The sequence below is a fragment of the Tenrec ecaudatus genome, chromosome 16 (assembly GCF_050624435.1).
Source record: "Tenrec ecaudatus isolate mTenEca1 chromosome 16, mTenEca1.hap1, whole genome shotgun sequence".
Taxonomy (NCBI): Eukaryota; Metazoa; Chordata; class Mammalia; order Afrosoricida; family Tenrecidae; genus Tenrec; species Tenrec ecaudatus.
Genome location: NC_134545.1, coordinates 81,829,615 through 81,846,726, shown reverse-complemented (window position 1 = coordinate 81,846,726; position 17,112 = coordinate 81,829,615). Strand labels below are relative to the sequence as shown.

At 40.2% G+C, this 17,112-nt stretch overlaps 1 protein-coding gene across 2 annotated transcripts in view; it reads left to right on the top strand.

The window, feature by feature from the left end:
- The window catches only part of ARHGAP19 (Rho GTPase activating protein 19), a 60,286-nt gene that overhangs the window by 18,395 nt on the left and 24,779 nt on the right, over nt 1-17,112 (top strand). The window contains exons 2-4 of one of the 2 annotated variants that reach the window (XM_075534249.1): nt 11,490-11,755; nt 13,712-13,792; nt 15,478-15,687. In XM_075534249.1, the coding sequence (XP_075390364.1) occupies nt 11,490-11,755; nt 13,712-13,792; nt 15,478-15,687 (557 nt within the window). Of the gene's footprint in view, nt 1-11,427; nt 11,756-13,711; nt 13,793-15,477; nt 15,688-17,112 lie in introns of those variants that run through there. The other variant, XM_075534248.1, reaches the window with a different exon arrangement.

Below are 17,112 nucleotides of genomic sequence, written 5' to 3'. Positions count from 1 at the left end.
CTTTCGGGGTAGAAAAGAACAAACAAATCTGTCTTGGAAAAAGTATAGCCAGAATAGTCATTAGAGGCAAGGATGTTAAGACTTCCTCTCGCGTACTTTGGGTTTGTTGTCAGGAGAGATCAGCCTCTGCAGGAGCACATCGTGCTTGGTAAAGCGAGGAGAAGCAAACGAGAGGAAGGCCTGCGACAAGCCGCACGGACTCAGCGCTGCATCGATGGGTCGCACGTGAGAAGGGCGTGAGGATGGCACGGGGCCAGGCAGTGCTTCCTTTGGTTGAACACCAACCAACCTGATGGCACCGTAACAAGGACAACAGATAAATCAATAAAAGCCTTAGGAAGCACTCAAAGATCATCACAAATCTGAGGGAAATCAACAGCAAGAAAACCCATGAGTGTGCAAACCAGACAACTGATCCTGATGGAGGCAGAGTCACAAGGATCATGAGAGTCTGATTCCAGAATAGCAGAATAAGGAGGTCAGACGTTCCCTTCCTGCACAGGCAGCAAGAGCGCTAGCAAGAGTGGCTCGAGCCAGCCGTTACTGAGAACTCTGGTAACTTTACCCCGCGAAGAAATGGGGCGAGGGTATCGCCGCAAGAACATTAGAGGTACTGTTGCCAGAAAAGGGAAAATAAATATGGAGTAGGGAAAAAAATCCACTACACTCTGTTCATCCCTAGGTTAAGGTCATAGCAAAGGACATGCTGTGTGGAAGAAGTACTTTGGCTTCTTAAAAAACAGAGGGCAATGGATGTACAAATGTGCTTTACAGGATGTATGTATGGATTGTGATAAGAGTTGTATGAGCCCCTAATAAAATGATTAAACAAAAACAAACACACAGATAAGAAAACCAGCCAACCAAATCACCTTTTCTAAATATTCAGCCAAGTCGGGCTGACCTCTAAGACCTAGCTCCAATCTCACAAGTGTTTAGGGTCAAGGGCGTCCTGTAGTTCCAAATTCCCATTCTTGCTTTCATGCATGTGCCAGGAATGGTCCGCCTGTCTTTTTTTTCCCCTTGCGGTCTTTTGCTATTCTTTTAAATCTTGGGGGTGGTAGTGGTGGTGGTGGTGTTTGCTGTCAAGGCACAGCGAGTGACCCTATGCACAACAGAAGAAAATGCTGTCTGGTCATGTTGTCCTCAAATTTTAAGCTCCTAGTGGCTAGATAGATACTTTAGTTTCTGGTCCATGGGCCTGACAGTACCTTAAAATGCCAAAGGCTGAGTAGCTTTGGGTTGGTTTGATTTTAAATGGTGCCTCAGTGACTGACTTCTTGTTTGGCTACCTGTAGTTCACCTTGTGCCAGTTGATGAAGAAACTTATAGTTCATTTCATAGAATATCGAGTATATCGGAATGACTTAAAACTATAGAAATTAGTTTCTTAGCAATTTTCATTATTTGATAATCAATTCAAACCAAATTCAGTCGATTCTGACCCACCCTATACAACAGGGTAGAATTGCCCCTGTGGGTTTCCAAGACTAAAACTCTTTATGAGAGTAGAAAGCTACATTTTTCTCCTGTGGAGAAGCTGGTGGTTTCAAAGGGCCAACCTTGTGATTAGTAGTTCAGCACAGAGCCCCTACACCACAAGGGTCCATAGATGACAATAGTGATGCTACACTAGCATAATGACGACGCACAAGCTACGTGCCATACCGCAAAGCCTTCGCTGTCTTTTGTGGTAGCACTCTGGACTTTGGAACAAATGGATTAGAAGGACTCTTGGAGTTTAATGTGAACATAAGCGTTTTAATAGGAACAGAAGCGCTCCTGAACTGTTACAATATCTTTTGAGTGGTGAAGAAAGCTTTCGGAGAGTAGGAGATGCATATTGTCAGTGAGAACTTACTATCGAATGTTATTCAAATGGAAATTTTGATGTTTCTTTGTTAACACAAAGACAGACCAGTGTGGTGGGGAAAAATTGAGGGAAGTGTCAGCAAAGACTTAATACCAATCCATGTGATATTCAAATGGATACAAATTGAATTAAAAATTCATTGGCATTGATAACTTCGAGGAAGTATAATTAATCATCTTGACTGAGAAATTTACATCATTATTTCATAGAATGAAATCTTGTATTATTCTCTTACATCAGGTTTCTAAAAATGCTTAGATTATGAAAGTAAGGAATCAAGAATGCTCTCTAAATAGTTGGCTATTCAGACCAAATTAGAGATGGGAGGTCTATATTACAAAACTTTGGGTATGCTACTCCTAAGGGCAAGAGATTAGGTGTGTTTCAGAAATTTTTATCTAAGAAATTGGATATTGTTCTAGAAATTTGGGGTACTATTTATTGACTGAATTATTTCCATTAGAGAAAAACTGCCATCTTGGGCACACAGGGCCTGTTTTGTCTTCTCTCTTTTTGTGTAACTTTCATGATACTAGTTTAAATTTGATCTGTTGAAAGGAGGGAAGAATACAGTCTTTTGTTTACTACTTGAATGTATTCTCTATCTTAACAGCTCTCCAAAAAAAGGACACATATAAGCCATGTTTCAGAGGTTTTAGGATTGAAGAATAGACGAATACCCAATAGTGGGCAGTTTAAGACTACCACATACTTCAATTTTTTCATACTTTCTTTGCTTTTGTGACATGTCTTAGTCCTGTAGACAGTTTTGCCTTAATGAATGAGAATTGTTGAAAATTTTACCTTGTGTCTAGCCCTTACTGCTTTCTTAAACTGTTCAGTTAAATTTTTAACCTGTTTAAATAAACATCCCATGTAGTTTAGTCTAAAAAACTTTCTTATCTATGTATATTTTCCTTTTCTCAATAATACTTTAAATTCTATACCACTGGCTAGATCAATGATACTATTAGAATAATCAAAATTTTCATGGAAATTACTTAAACTATTTCTCAACAAGCTGATAATGCTACCTCTGAAGTGGATCTGGGAGATATATATACTTTAGATATATGAATCGATGTTGACCTTGTACTTAGTTGTAGACCCTAGTTTTTATGATGTGGCCCTGCTTAACATTTGTCCTCATGAAGTGACCAGTGAAGATGTGGATGTGATAGCAAAGTGGGGTGAAGAAATCAGATGGTGCCTGGCTATTAGAAAGCAGCTATCTAAGTGAATTGTCAGCTAAGTCCACATGGAAGTTGCACACCAGCCTGTGTGGTCCAAGGACTGTAAATAATCAAATCCAAGGTCAGAGCAAAGAAATTGTGTTAGAGCTTCAGTTTTTGTTTCATTTTATTTTTAATCCTTTTATTTGGGGCTGCTTCAGTGGTTTTGAGCCCTCGGATTGCAGATGGCTATAGATGACAATGAAAGCCCCAAATCCACCTTCAGAGTCCCCACATGGATTCGCCCTCTATTAAATTCCCTCAGACCATTGAGCAGGGATGTGAATAGTGTTACAGAGTACACTGGAAAGTGGATTACTGCAGTTAGTTAAGTTAAAATGTAACTTATTATTTGTTTTCCCTGTTGACTTATTTTTAATTTGTTGTAGTCTCTAGTCTGCTTTCTTTTGGATTGAGGTTTTTCTGTGTTTTATTTTGTTGTTGATTATTTGGTATGATTTTCTTTATATGAAATCCAGCATAGATAATCCATACAGACAGTGACTAGAGTAATAGTTTCTTAGTGTCATGGCAGGAGGGGGTGGGGGGAATGGGGAGCTAATAATTACAATGGTTATAAGAATGAAAAAAATGTTCTAAAATTGTTTGTGGTGATTATTGCACACCTCTTTGAAATATTTAAACCATTGAATTGTATGGTATGTGAATCATATGCCAATAAATTAATTAAAGGATATTCTGCCTAACAAAAGACACAGTTCTCATGGATAAAACTTTAAGAGATTATGCTGAGTGAAATAAGTCAGATACAAAAGGATAAATATATATATTCGTTTTTAAATAAATATTCTTTTAAAAAGGATACATAGTGTATGATCCCACTTATATGAAATACCTAGGCTATTGAAATTCCTAGAGAAAAGTTTATGACTGATTTCCAGGGGCTGAGGGAGGAGGGAATAAGTAATGGTGATGATCATCCAACCTGATGAACGTATGAAGGGGTACCCCCCAAAAAATGGAATCCCCCTTCCAAAGTTCTGTATTTAAATTCTTTTTTTTACAAAACAACCTTATTACCTTCAAAGTACTCTCCATTACATTTAATACATTTGCCAAATCTGCGATTCCATTCTTGGAAACAATTTTCAAACTCATCTGTTTGGATGACTGGCAGCACCTTCCTCGTTTTTTTCTTCTCCTCTTCTAAGTTGCCAAACCACTGTCCCTTCATAGCCCTCTGCATTCGTGGAAACAGAAGTCGCACAGAGCGAGGTCAGGTGAATACGGTGTGTGTGGAAAGAGAGGCATGTTTGTTTGTTTTTTTGCAAAAAACTGGCGCACTGAGATGGCTGTGTGAGCAGGTGCATTGTGTGGTGGCAAAACCAGTCCTCCCTCTGCCACAAATCAGGCCTTTTTGGTTGCACACTGTTACACAATCTTTTTGGAACCTCTATATAGGAAGCTTGATTAACAGTCTGACCTGGTGGAAGAACTCCAAATGCACTACTAGTCGATATTTTTGTCTGTTTAGGAAGTAGATGGACATCCAGACTGAAGTTTGTCATCAGTTGGCACTTCACCTCTTTTGATAGGATCGAACCACTCGAACACTTGAGCTTTTCCCATGGCGCTGTCCTTTTCAGCTGTGTTCAGCATCACAACAGTTTCTTTGGCATTTTTCCCGAGCAGGAGACAAAATTTCACAGCCACACGCTATTTTCTTAAATCAGCCAACACAAAAATGAGGTTCTAGCAAAGCTACTTTCGTAAAAAAAATTTACTGTGCCCAGAGAACCTTCCCAGATGATGCCACTGGGTGCACTAACTCAGAGTGAGTGCGTTGCTCAGTGCTCTCCCAGCAGAAAAAATGCATACTATGAAAGTTCCCCTCCGCCCAGTACAATTCTGGATTTTTTTGGTAGCCCTGTGTATTTAATGACTCGAATTGTACACTTAAAAATGACGAGATGATGAACTTTTTGTTTTATGTGTCTGTATATTTACACACACATACACAGGCAATGAGAGAGTACATACTTTGTTTGGAATGGCATGTCAGGTTTAGACAACTTTAAATATAGCTCAGATTTTGATAGCTGCTGCCAAGGTTGTGGTTCTTGGAGAACAAATCAAGTTAAGCAAATCTCTAGGGAGGAAACATTTAGTTTTCTGGGGCTGCTGTTTTAGTAGTAGCCAGCCAAATGATCTATCGGCAGGATACAGTTTTTTTCCCCCTCACTGACTTGAGTTTTGCAGATTCATGAGTTCACTATGCTTCAAAAGCACTTACGTTTCATTTTTCTAGAATTGATTTTCCAGCTCTGGATTGTTTCCATTCTACTAAGCATATCACTTTACACATCTAGTTCCATCTAGTGGTGAAAGTAATAATTGCAGGCTACACATGGGCTATAAAAATTCCCTCTCAGCCGCCCATCTTTTCTCTCCTTTTTATTATGAAACTTTTCACACATAGGCAACAGTGGGATGAATATTACAATGAAAAATAATTTTCTCAATACTTAGCTGCTCCAGTTGTTAACATTTCCCCACACTTGTTTAAGTTATACGTGTGCATAGAAATTCTTTTTGAAAAAATGAGAAGCTGATACTAAGGGCTCAAGTAGAAAGAAAATGTATTGAGAATGATGATGGCAGCAAATGTACAAATGTGCTTGACACATTGGATGTACGTATGGATTGTGATAAGAGTTGTAGGAGCCCCCAATAAAATGATTTAAAAAAAAGAACAAAAGTTCTCTTTGAGGGATAGGAGGTTTTGTCTGCCTGTAGTAGTCGAGGGGGTGCATCTAAAGCTGGAGCTCCTTTCAGCTAAGTCTTGTGAGTTCTAGTCATCGGTATAGAAAGTTTCAGGATGAAGACGTGGACCTTTAGTATATACTTTGATTAAAATAATTTAAAAAAACATTTTATTAGGGACTCATACAACTCTTATCACAATCCATATATATACATACAGCAGTTGTATAAAGCACACCTGTACATTCTTTGCTGTCATCATTTTCAAAGCATTTGCTCTCCACTTAATCCCTTTGCATCAAGTCCTGTTCCCCCTCCCTCATGAGCCCTTGATAATTTATAAATTATTATTTTGTCATATCTTGCCTTGTCCTACGTCTCCTTTCACCCCCTTTTCTGTTGTCCGTCCCCCAGGGAGGAGGTCACATGTAGATCCTTGTAATTGGCTCCCTCTTTCTAACCCACTCACCCTTTACCCTCCCAGTATCGCCCCTCACACCCTTGGTCCTGAAGGTATCGTCCACCCTGGATTCCCTGTGCCTCCAGCTCCTATCTGCACCAGTGTACAACCTCTGCTCTATCCAGGCTTGCAAGGTAGAATTCGGATCATGATAGTTGGTGGGGAGGAAGCATTTAGGAACTGGAGGAAAGCTGTATTCTTCATCGGTGCTACATCGCACCCTGACTGACTCATCTCCCCTAAACCCCTCTGTGAGGGGGTCTCCAGTGGCCGACAAATGGGCTTTGGGTCTCCACTCTGCACTTCCCACTTCATTCACTATGGTAAGATATTTTTTTTTCTGATGATGCCTTATACCTGATCCCTTTGACACCTTGTGATCGCACAGGCTGGTGTGCTTCTTCCATGTGAGCTTTGTTGCTTCTGAGCTAGATGGCCGCTCGTTTACCTTCAAGCCTTTAAGACCCCAGACACTATCTCTTTGGATAGCCGGGCACCATCAGCTTTCTTCGCCACATTTGCTTATGCACCCGTTGGTCCTCAGCGATCATATCATGGAGGTGTGCACCCAATGATATGATTTTTTTGTCCTTTGATGCCTGATAACAGATCCCTTCGGGACCACGTGATCACACAGGCTGGTGTGTTCTTCCATGTGGACCTTGTTGCTTCTGAGCTAGATGGCCGCTTGTTTATCTTCAAGTCCTTAAGATGCCAGATGCTATATCTTTTGATAGCAGGGCACCATCAGCTTTCTTCACCACATTTGCTTGTTCACCCGCTTTGGCTTCAACGGTTGTGTCAGGAGGGTGAGCATCATAGAATACCAATTTAATAGAGGAAAGTATTCATGCATTAAGGGAGTGCTTGAGTAGAGGCCCACGGTCCTTCTGCCACCTTAATACTAAACCTATAAATATAGGCACATAGATCTATTTCCCCATCCATATATATATATATTTGCATATGTACATGTCTTTGTCTAGACCTTTATAAATGCCCTTTGCCTCCTAGCTCTTTCCTCTATTTCCCTCGACTTTCCTCCTGTCCCACTATCATGCTCCGTCCCCACCTGGGTTTCAACAATACCTCTTCGGTACCTTACCCTTGATCATTCCCTACCAGACCTGCCACACCCACTTCACCACCAATTTGGATCTCTTGTTGTTCCCTTGTACCTGGGTTTGTTAACACCACTTCCTTACCCCCCCACCTCCCCCTATCCCATTTCCCCCCGGAATTGTCGGTCCCGTTGTTTTTCCTCCAGATAGTTCATCCAGCCTATCTTAGGAAAGCTTTTTAGACTAAAAGACATAGGATGGAGATGTGGTTTTTGTTTTTCAGCCAGCCATACCCCCACAGAAACAAAAGGTGGTGACTTGTGTCACACCCTCTACTAAGGTAGAGACTTAGAATATATCCCCTCTTAATCTTGTCCATTGGCACAGCAGACAATTTCCTCCAAAGTGGGATTTTAACCACAGAAACAGGCTAGAATTTATATCGCATCACATAAGGGGTCTGGCAAGAAGGGCCATGTTCATTGACCCACATCTCAATCACTTTGTAAAAAGAACAGCCATTCCCGTTGATTTGCAGTACCACTGTTTTCCTAAATGGAGTATAGAAGGTAGAAAGAAGAAAATAGCGAAGATAATAGCGGAAGTTAAGAAGGGAGTAACAGGCTTACTATAGGAGATTCAATAAAGCCAAATGGTAAGGCCTGGAGAAAACTAATAAAATTGATAAAACCTCTGATAAGACTTATAGATAAAAAAAGAAAACAAGTTACCAATATCAGGAACAAAGAGCAGGGCATTCACACAGAACTAGAGATATTAAAATGAAACAAAAATCATAAGGGAATATAATAAAAAACTTTATCCCAATAAAGTTTGAAAATTTAGGTGAAATAGATTTTTAGAAATAAACACCTTGGCGAAATTAATATAAGAAGAAATAGAATATTTGAATGGTCCAATAACACAAAAGAAGTGGAAATATAATTAAAAACTTTGCCACAATGAATACTTTCATTTCAGATGGTTTCATCAGCCAATTTGATCAAACATTTCAGGAGGAAGCAACACCAATCTTAAATGAACTTTTCTGTGCAGTAGAATAAGACATGTTCTCTGAGCAGCTTTGTAAGGCCAGCATGCTCTTGATGTAAAACCTAATGAAGATATTACAAGAAAGGGACGTTTCAGGCTAGTGTCATTTAGGAACATTTCTGGAGAATTATAAACAAACTTAACCCACAGCAATATAGAGATGGTAATTGCTATAGTAATATACTTGATACACAGTAATATACTTGAACACAGTCTAGTTTATCCCTGAAATAAAAACTATGTTGATGCTTTTAAAAAAGTAAATAAATCCTTAGCAACCAATGAATAAAAAGGTATTATCTGGATCTAATCATTTTGAGCAGCCTGCCAGGTAGGGAAAGCTACCTTACTGCTTTTTTATTTGCGTTACCCTGAGCTGGATTTCATATGCTTATTTGTTACTCAGGCCCCTTCTTCTATGAGTTGAATGGACTGATACATTCTGATTATAAATTTCTTGTTAGTTATATGGATGGCAAATGCCTTTTTCCAGTGTGTAGCTTTTCTTTTTAGCTTGAATTTATTTGTTAATTATGAATGTGTAGTATGTTCACTTGGTTAAAATATTCAGAAAATACAAGAGAGCATGTAATGAGAAGTTTCTCTTATATTTCTATACCTCTTTTACTCAGTTACCCTCTACAAGGTTGTTTTCTTGTTGACTTTTTTGTTTATACATTTTGTTGTAAAGAAGTTTTACATTTTAATGCAGTTAAATACAAGTTTTTCTTTATGGATTGTGCTTTTTAGTGTCTTAGGAAACTCTGCCTTATTAATTTTTTCTTCTACATTGTTTTCTAAAAGTTTTAAAGTTTGATTTTTCACCTTTAGAGCTTTATTCTGCCTGAAATTTATTTTTTATGTATGATGTGAGGTAGGTAGGAATTATTCCTCTTCCCCATATTATAAAACTACTTGTGCTTAGGCTCTTACATTAAGCTTCAATTAGTACAGCTTTCTGAACTTCATCTACACATTGGCAAATAAAATTAATTGGTCTCATTTTTAATTTCTGTTTTGTTCCTACTTGTAGATAGTACTGAGAGTCCTAATACCTACTGCCTTTCAGTCCCTACAATGTGCCCTTGTGTCCTCTAACATGGCAGGAATTTGTGTAGGCTGTGCTGGGCAGGGACAAGAGGGTTTCTTTGTCACAACCAGCAAGGAGAAACCTTTTTCCCTGTCTCTTCGAGGGACCAATGCCTCATCAGAAGCTTTCAGCACTTATGTAAGAAACTTACTCATTTTCTTTAACTTGAGCAAATTTAGTTTGTTTTAAAATAAGATATTTTAGAGTTGGAAATTGCTTTTGTTTAAATGTAGTCTTTTTCCTCAGTCCTAATCAGAGACTAGGAATACTAAAACAAAATCTTCAAGTTCTTAAATGTATTTCTTGATATATAAGTAGCTACTCTTTAGAAAGGGATTGGTGGGTGTCATGATGCAGATATAGCGGAAACAATAGCAGTAAAACACTCTCTTTTCCCATTTCTCATCTTCTGTGTTACTGTTTTTTAACCCTTTCCCTATCTTCGATAATATCTTACTCAATGTTGTCCACTCAGGAAAAACGAGGAGCTAGCTGAAAGAAATCAAAGTGGCGCAAAACAGAAGAAGGAAAGAGCAGGGGAAGGAGGGAGAGACACGAGCACAGAGGACGAGAAACGGAGATTGAGCCATGCTTCTTGTGTGCTGGGACTCCCAAGCTGTCTTTTTCTTGTGCTGTGTGTCAGGAGCGAGGGCAGCAGTCCCTCTGTGCCCTACCTGTGTGGGCGCGGATGGGCTAGATAGGAAGGGTTCTGTTAAGAAACAAGGCTCTGTGTTTCCTGATCTGTTTCACCTCTGTGCCCATCTAGCTAAGTGCCGAAGAATCAACTGTGGTGTAAGTTTTAGAAGCGTAACTGAGTCTTGTTCAGCATGTTAATCAAATAAAGGTGTGTGGCTTTTAAAAAATCATTTTATTGGGAGCTCGTACAACAATTATCATAATCCATACATCCTTTGTGTCAAGTACATTTGTTGCCATCATCGTTCTCTATGTCAGAAATATAATGGATACTGTTCATGTACACTATATCTTAAATTTTCTTTTATCCGAAATAAAAATCTATTCAGAATTAATAATGATATAAATTCCATAGATTATTTAGACTAGATAAATTACTAGACATACTGGTACTAACATATCATGACTTTTTGTCTGTCTGTAGTATAGTCATTTGTCAGTGGTGGTGATTATAAATAATAGTTCTACAGGGACTTTAAAAAATTTACAAGCTGATATGAAAAAACTACTTGTCAACTTTTAGGATGAAGTCACTTCTAATTGGTTTAAATTATAATCACTGGCATCTTTTAGTTTATACAGGAGTAAAACCTATCTTTGTGTGTAGAAAGACTGACCCGATGAATATTTTAGCTTCCTTTTCCTTAGTGACTGGCTTGAGTACACACATTCATTGTTATACATGAGTTTTCATGGTACAGTATCATTTTAGGTGGAAAAAAGAAAAAAAATCTAGTAACCACCAATTAAAGATTGGACCATTGATTAAAATTATGTAATCATTTCCAAGAAAGTGGTGCTGAACTTTAAAGTTTACCCAAGCCTGGCTTTCATGATACCATGATTTAAGAAGTGTCTCTATATTATCGGCAAAGCGTGTTTAGATGAGTTATAATAGAGGTGTCGTGCTTCCTGGAATAATGTGTTGTTACCTAGGGTGTAGTAGTGGACAACTTTCAGGTTGTGATTGTTTCTAGTGTGGGAATGTTTGTGAGTCAGGTGAACTTCGGCTTTGCCCGACTGACAGGTGGTGACTTGTCCCTGCTGACTTGTGTTGTATTTCATTGGTTTTATAATAAGTGACTAGAGGTTTTGATTTTTTGGTCTTTTCATGAAAAAACTCCTAAGTATCTTTTATTAAGGTGGCTCCAACCTAAACAGCAACAAGCCCAAATTGACTTCTTTTTGCAGTCAGCAGATTGAGAATTAGGTTTATATAATTATATGGTTGAGAAGGCATGAGAAACATGTACAAATCTAATCCCCCCGCCAAGACTCCTCCCTGTGCCCTGTTTTTCAGAGGTGCCATCTGCAATTTTGTTATCTGCAATGACTCTTCCCTTCGAGGCCAGCCCGTCATCTTCAACCCTGATTTCTTTGTGGAGAAGCTCCGCCATGAGAAGCCCGAGGTGTTCACCGAGTTGGTGGTCAGCAATATCACACGGCTCATTGATTTACCTGGAACCGAGTTGGCGCAGCTGATGGGGGAAGTGGACCTTAAGCTGCCTGGCGGGGCTGGCTCAGCACCGGGCTTCTTCCGGTCTCTCATGTCTCTCAAACGAAAAGGTAAGGGACTCTTGGTGACGGTGACAGTGGGCGGCCCTCAGCTGCTCTCTGGCTTCCCTCGCAGCTCTACACAGTCTCTCTTTTTTCCTCCTGCACATTCTTACTGGAGGGGGCACTCAGCACAAAACATTGAGTCAATTATCTCTTTTTTTCTAAGTAGGAATAGTAATAAAAATGATAAAAAAAACTCCTGTCCCACTAAGCCCCGAGGGTGATATTCCTTCTCAGAGCAACCAATGCACAGAGAAGGCCATAGGGCCAGCCCCACCCTGAGACACGGTGCCCCTCACTGACCCGTAGTACTGCACTGGAGCACTGCAGTGCTGGAATTGTGGCTGATCTGACCCCACCACATCAGGGTGAAACACTAAGGGCATGCAACAGAGCAGCAAGGGGAGCAAAGCAAGGAAGTCCCCAGGGAATACCAAAAATAGACCTTGGGGCCAAGGCATGGCACCCTATCAGACTCTTCCACCGGAAAACACTCCTAAAGGTCAACAAACAGACCTGGAATTATTTATAGGCTTTTCCTTTTTTGGCCTTGGTTTTGTTGTTGTTTTATTTGGCTCTGTCTTGTTTTTGTGCTTAGAATTGTCTCTGCATGTATATCTAGATAAGATAGGCGGGATAAACCATCAGGAGGCAAGGGAGAGAAGAGCTAGTCGGTATAGTGTAGCACCGATGAAACCCAACTTTACTCCAGTTCTTTAATGCTTCCTCCCCCCTTAAAAATCCAGCTAGACCAGAGCATGTGCACTGCTACAGATAAGAGCTTGAAACACAGGGAATCCAGGACAGATAAACCCCTCAGGACCAACAATGAGAGTAGTGATACCAGGAGGGTAAGGGGAAGTTGGCGGGAGGGGGGGGGAAGGGGAACTGATCACAATGATCTAAATAGAACCCCCTCCCTAGGGGATGGACAACAGAAAAGTGGGTGAAGGGAGACATTGGTCAGTGTAATACATGAAAAAAAATGATAAATTATCAAGGGTTCATGAGGGAGGGTGGGGGAGGAGGAAAATGAGCTGATACCAAGTGCTCAAGTAGAAAGAAAATGTTTTGAAAATGATGATGGCAATGTATGTACAAATGTGCGTGACACAATGGATGTATGTATGTATTGTGATAAGAACTATAAGAGCCCTCAATAAAATGATTTTTAAAATGATAAAAACTATCTAAATAAAAAAGAAATTAAGCCCCAGCAAATATATTCAGCCTCTAAGAGATAAAATGATTGGGTGGTTATCAAGGGCACCTTTATTTTCATGTCTTATTAATAGTGTGGTAAAGAATATTTACAACAAAAGTTACACAACTGAAGCGTGTGGTACATAAAGCGTGAATATTTTTTAATGGCAATGATTCTCAGCTATTTTCATTCCGTGGAATGATTTGGTAAGGCAGATCCCTACAGGAATTACTGTGCCCATCCCCCCAAACCTTCCCAGGAAATGAAGAAATTATAGCACTGTCTGGATATATTTTATTTTCTTAAATATAAAGAGATTGTTGAGATAGGAAAGAAAGTTAAAGTATCAGAACAGATGAGACCCGGTGCCAACTGTGGTGGGTCCTCTGTGATGCTTTGACAGTGAAGGCTCTGAAGTTCTGGTTTTCGTTGCATTTTAAATTAAATATCCACGTGCTAGTGGTAGGTTTTGTGTGGGTTGTTTCAGTCAGGGTCGGAATTGCCTCAGTGGCGGGGAGTTTGAGTTTATGCTTTGAGTCATTGGGCCTGAACGCCTTAGAGGAGCCTTTCTCCGGCAGCAGTCTTGGCGAGAGTTGTAGTTGCATTTTCTAGTGCACTTTATGGCTTTTGTTTCCTGACTGTGCAAACATTTGCTGAAATGTAAAACAGGATGCTTCGAGTGGATTGAAGGGAGATGAATTTGTGCTGTTTGTGTAAAACATAGCCCCGGCCTACCATGTTTTTGTTTTTTTTCTTTTCAGAAAAAGGAGTGGTGTTTGGATCCCCACTGACAGAGGAAGGCATTGCCCAGATATACCAGCTGATTGAGTATCTACACAAAAGTAAGACAGCGAGACAGGCTGTTCTTTGGTTTTATAAGACGGTCAGTTTTCTAGTGAGAGGTAACTGTTCTAAGTCAAGAATGTAGGGGACGTTTACCCATTAACAAACGAAGCTGACCCGCAGTAAATTCAGGTGGAGTAGTTCTTTATGTTTTCTTTTAAATTTTATTTCATGTGTGATTTGCCTTCTAAAAGAGGTATATAAATTAGATAGTGTTTATGAAGCCAAATTTTCTCCTTAACTCAGAAAGGTATTTATTTTGGAAAAATGCCTTATTCCTGAAGAGTTGTAACAACAACTCAAGGGAGCATGATTTAGCCCCAAAGATACAGACGTACTTTTCATCTCCAAAATCATAGGATTCGAACACGTTGGCCATTTAATTCCAGCTCCTGGTCTTAGTGGCCGTGCTGGCCACGTCATTGCCCCACGTGCTTACTTAAGCACAACCGAGCGTGTGTCAGATGGGTGGCCTCCTCCGGTGCCAAAATGGACAAGGATGCTTTCTCGGATCAATTCAGCACCAGCACCTAACGATGGCATAGTCTGTGTGCTATGGGAACTCTGCTTGAGCCATCTGCATTCATGGTTTGTTTGTTTGTAAAAGGCCCAAACCAAACCGAGTTATCAGTGTTTTAAAATGGGGAGAGTTCAGGTGTTCCGCCTCTCTGGGAAGTAGGAAGATCGACTGGCATCCTGGGCTTCTAGAGCAGAGAGTGCGCTCTCCATTTTGCCAAGGTTCCCATTTGTTCGTTTACTATTAGATAAATTCTCACCAGGCGTTTGCACCTGTGCTGTCAATATGAGCTTGAACTTCTTTTACAGATCAGATCCAAATTGTACCTCTGATCCTTTGTGAACCCCTCAGGTTGGGGAAAGAATAGTTTCACTGGAGTAGCCCTGAGACCGAGAGGTGATCTGACAGGTCAGAATTCTAATTCCTGGAGCAGTGCAGAAGGGCTAGATTCATTACGATTGTGGAGGAGAGTTTATAGACTCAGCAAGCCTCTACAGGTGCACTTGGCTCCTCCTAAGACAGTCTGGGACTGGTAAGAGAAAGGGCCTTTAGGGAGATTTGGCTTTTCCCCAGCTTACTCTTTAAGCTCATTCTCACCCTTGTTTAGGTTAAATTCAGTTGTCATGTGTACCTGCAGAGGTTGACTGAAGTCGTCTTTTAGTCTGGGAGACGTCCAGGTGCCCAAGGAGGACCAGATATGTCCCCAAAGAACTCTGGCTCTCAAGCTTTTGTAAAGGAGTCCTGATGGAACAGTGGGTTAAGCACAGCAGTGCTAAGCTTGACATGTCTAGCTTGGGAGAACGCTGAGGCACTTTGCTCCAGTAGAAACCCCACGGAGCAGTCGTGCGCGGTCCTGTGGCGTCGGCACGGGCCAGAGTGAACTCAGTGGCAGTGGGAAAGGCTTTGGCAAAGGGCCTTTCCAGTGGACAGCTGCTCGGGTGGTGCTGTGGGGAAGCCTTGCACTGCTAGCCGCAAGGTGGGCAGTTTAAACCCACCAGCCACCTGGGGGAACAAAGCCAAGGTCACCTGCTCCTGTAGAGATGGGCAGCCTTGGAAACCCAATGGGGTTGCTCTGAGTTGGAATCCACTCAATGGCAGTGGTTTTTGGTTTTATTTTAATAATATTTATCTCTTTGCTTCTTTTTATTTTCATTTCATGCTAAACAGACTTGCGAGTGGAGGGTTTATTCCGAGTACCAGGAAATAGTGTCCGGCAGCAGATTTTAAGGGATGCTCTCAATAATGGGAGTGATATTGACTTGGAATCAGGGGTGTTTCACTCAAATGACATTGCCACCTTGCTAAAGATGTTTCTAGGAGAGTTACCGGAGCCACTGCTGACGCATAAACATTTCCATGCACACCTCAAAATTGCTGGTGAGTATAGAAATTGAGAAGGTAGCTGCGTAAATGCTTCCCACCCAATTTTGTAAAGTCCTTTGGAATTTTCTGTTGCTGTGACCCACAGCAATACTTGTATTAACATTAGTTTAGACTCTAAAATGGCATTTTGAGACTTTTTGGGTATTTGTGAGCATTGGCCAGTTAAGTTTGATTTTTGTTTTTCCTGCTCAATAAGATTCTTTTAAAATAAGATGTGTACTTTCTTTTTTCCCTGATCATTTGCATAGATTGCCTGGTAAATTTGGATTGGATGGCAGGCTTTATACATTTTATCTGGTTAGATAAGGCTATATTTGTATGCTTATAGATAATTTTTTTTAATATTTGAAGTGAACTTCTGTGTCACTAACGATTCCAAGTCCACTTCAATTTTACTGTTCCTCCTTTTGTAACCACTCAGACCAATATTTAGATCTGAGGGTTAAGAAATCTGGAGGGTTTTTTTTTAATCCCCCAAAGCAATTTTTATTTTTTTGTTAATGTTAGACCCTCCATTTTTGCTTATACATATTCTTGAACTTAGATCTGGGATGTAGTAAAGTTGTATGGAGTTAGTTTACCCTTTCAAGCTTGCCTTTAAGTTTTTTAGGCAAGAATAGAAAAGCACATAGTCACATTGTGCCTCAATAATTGAAACAGTACTCCTCTGAATGCTGGAGTCCGAGAAGAAGGAGATTCTAAATCTTGTCTAATGTGATCAGCAGCTACTCTGGGCCTGTGTAACCCTAGCTGCTCTTGCATCTAATCCTATCTATCCATCTCTTTACCTGCCTACCTACCGTCCTTTGTTTTTGATTTATTTTCTAGTTACCCCTCATTTGTTTATTTTTGTAGCCTGCTGGACCCATACAGACCATTCTGAATATTGCCATTGTTCAGTAAATGCCTGCTGTTCAATGATCGATGCACATACATGCTGATGCACATACATGCTGATTAACCTTGGTTTGCTAACAAGTACCATCATGCTTCATTTGAATTCATCTCTACTTTTGGAAACCAGTTCTTTTTAAACTACTTCAACAGCATTGTTTGCATGTACAATTCAGTCACATTAATTACATTCATCATATTGTGCAGCCATCACCATGCTGCCTTTGCAAATGGGAAATTCCTTTTAAAAATAGTGTTCTTTGTTTTCTGAAAAGGCAGCACATTCACAGGGCTCAAAATTCAAAAGACTCCAAAGAATGTACAACGGAAAGCTTCCCTTCTGCCTGAGCACTGAGTTCTTCCCAGACTCCCAGTATTGCTGACTTTAATGTATCCTTTTAGGGATCATTCATACACTGAGAAAAACTTTCATATACTTAGAAAATACCTACCTATATTATTTAGCCCCCTCTTTTTATGTACTGGCGGGGCATTATACACATGGTTTTGTGGTTTGCTTTTTCA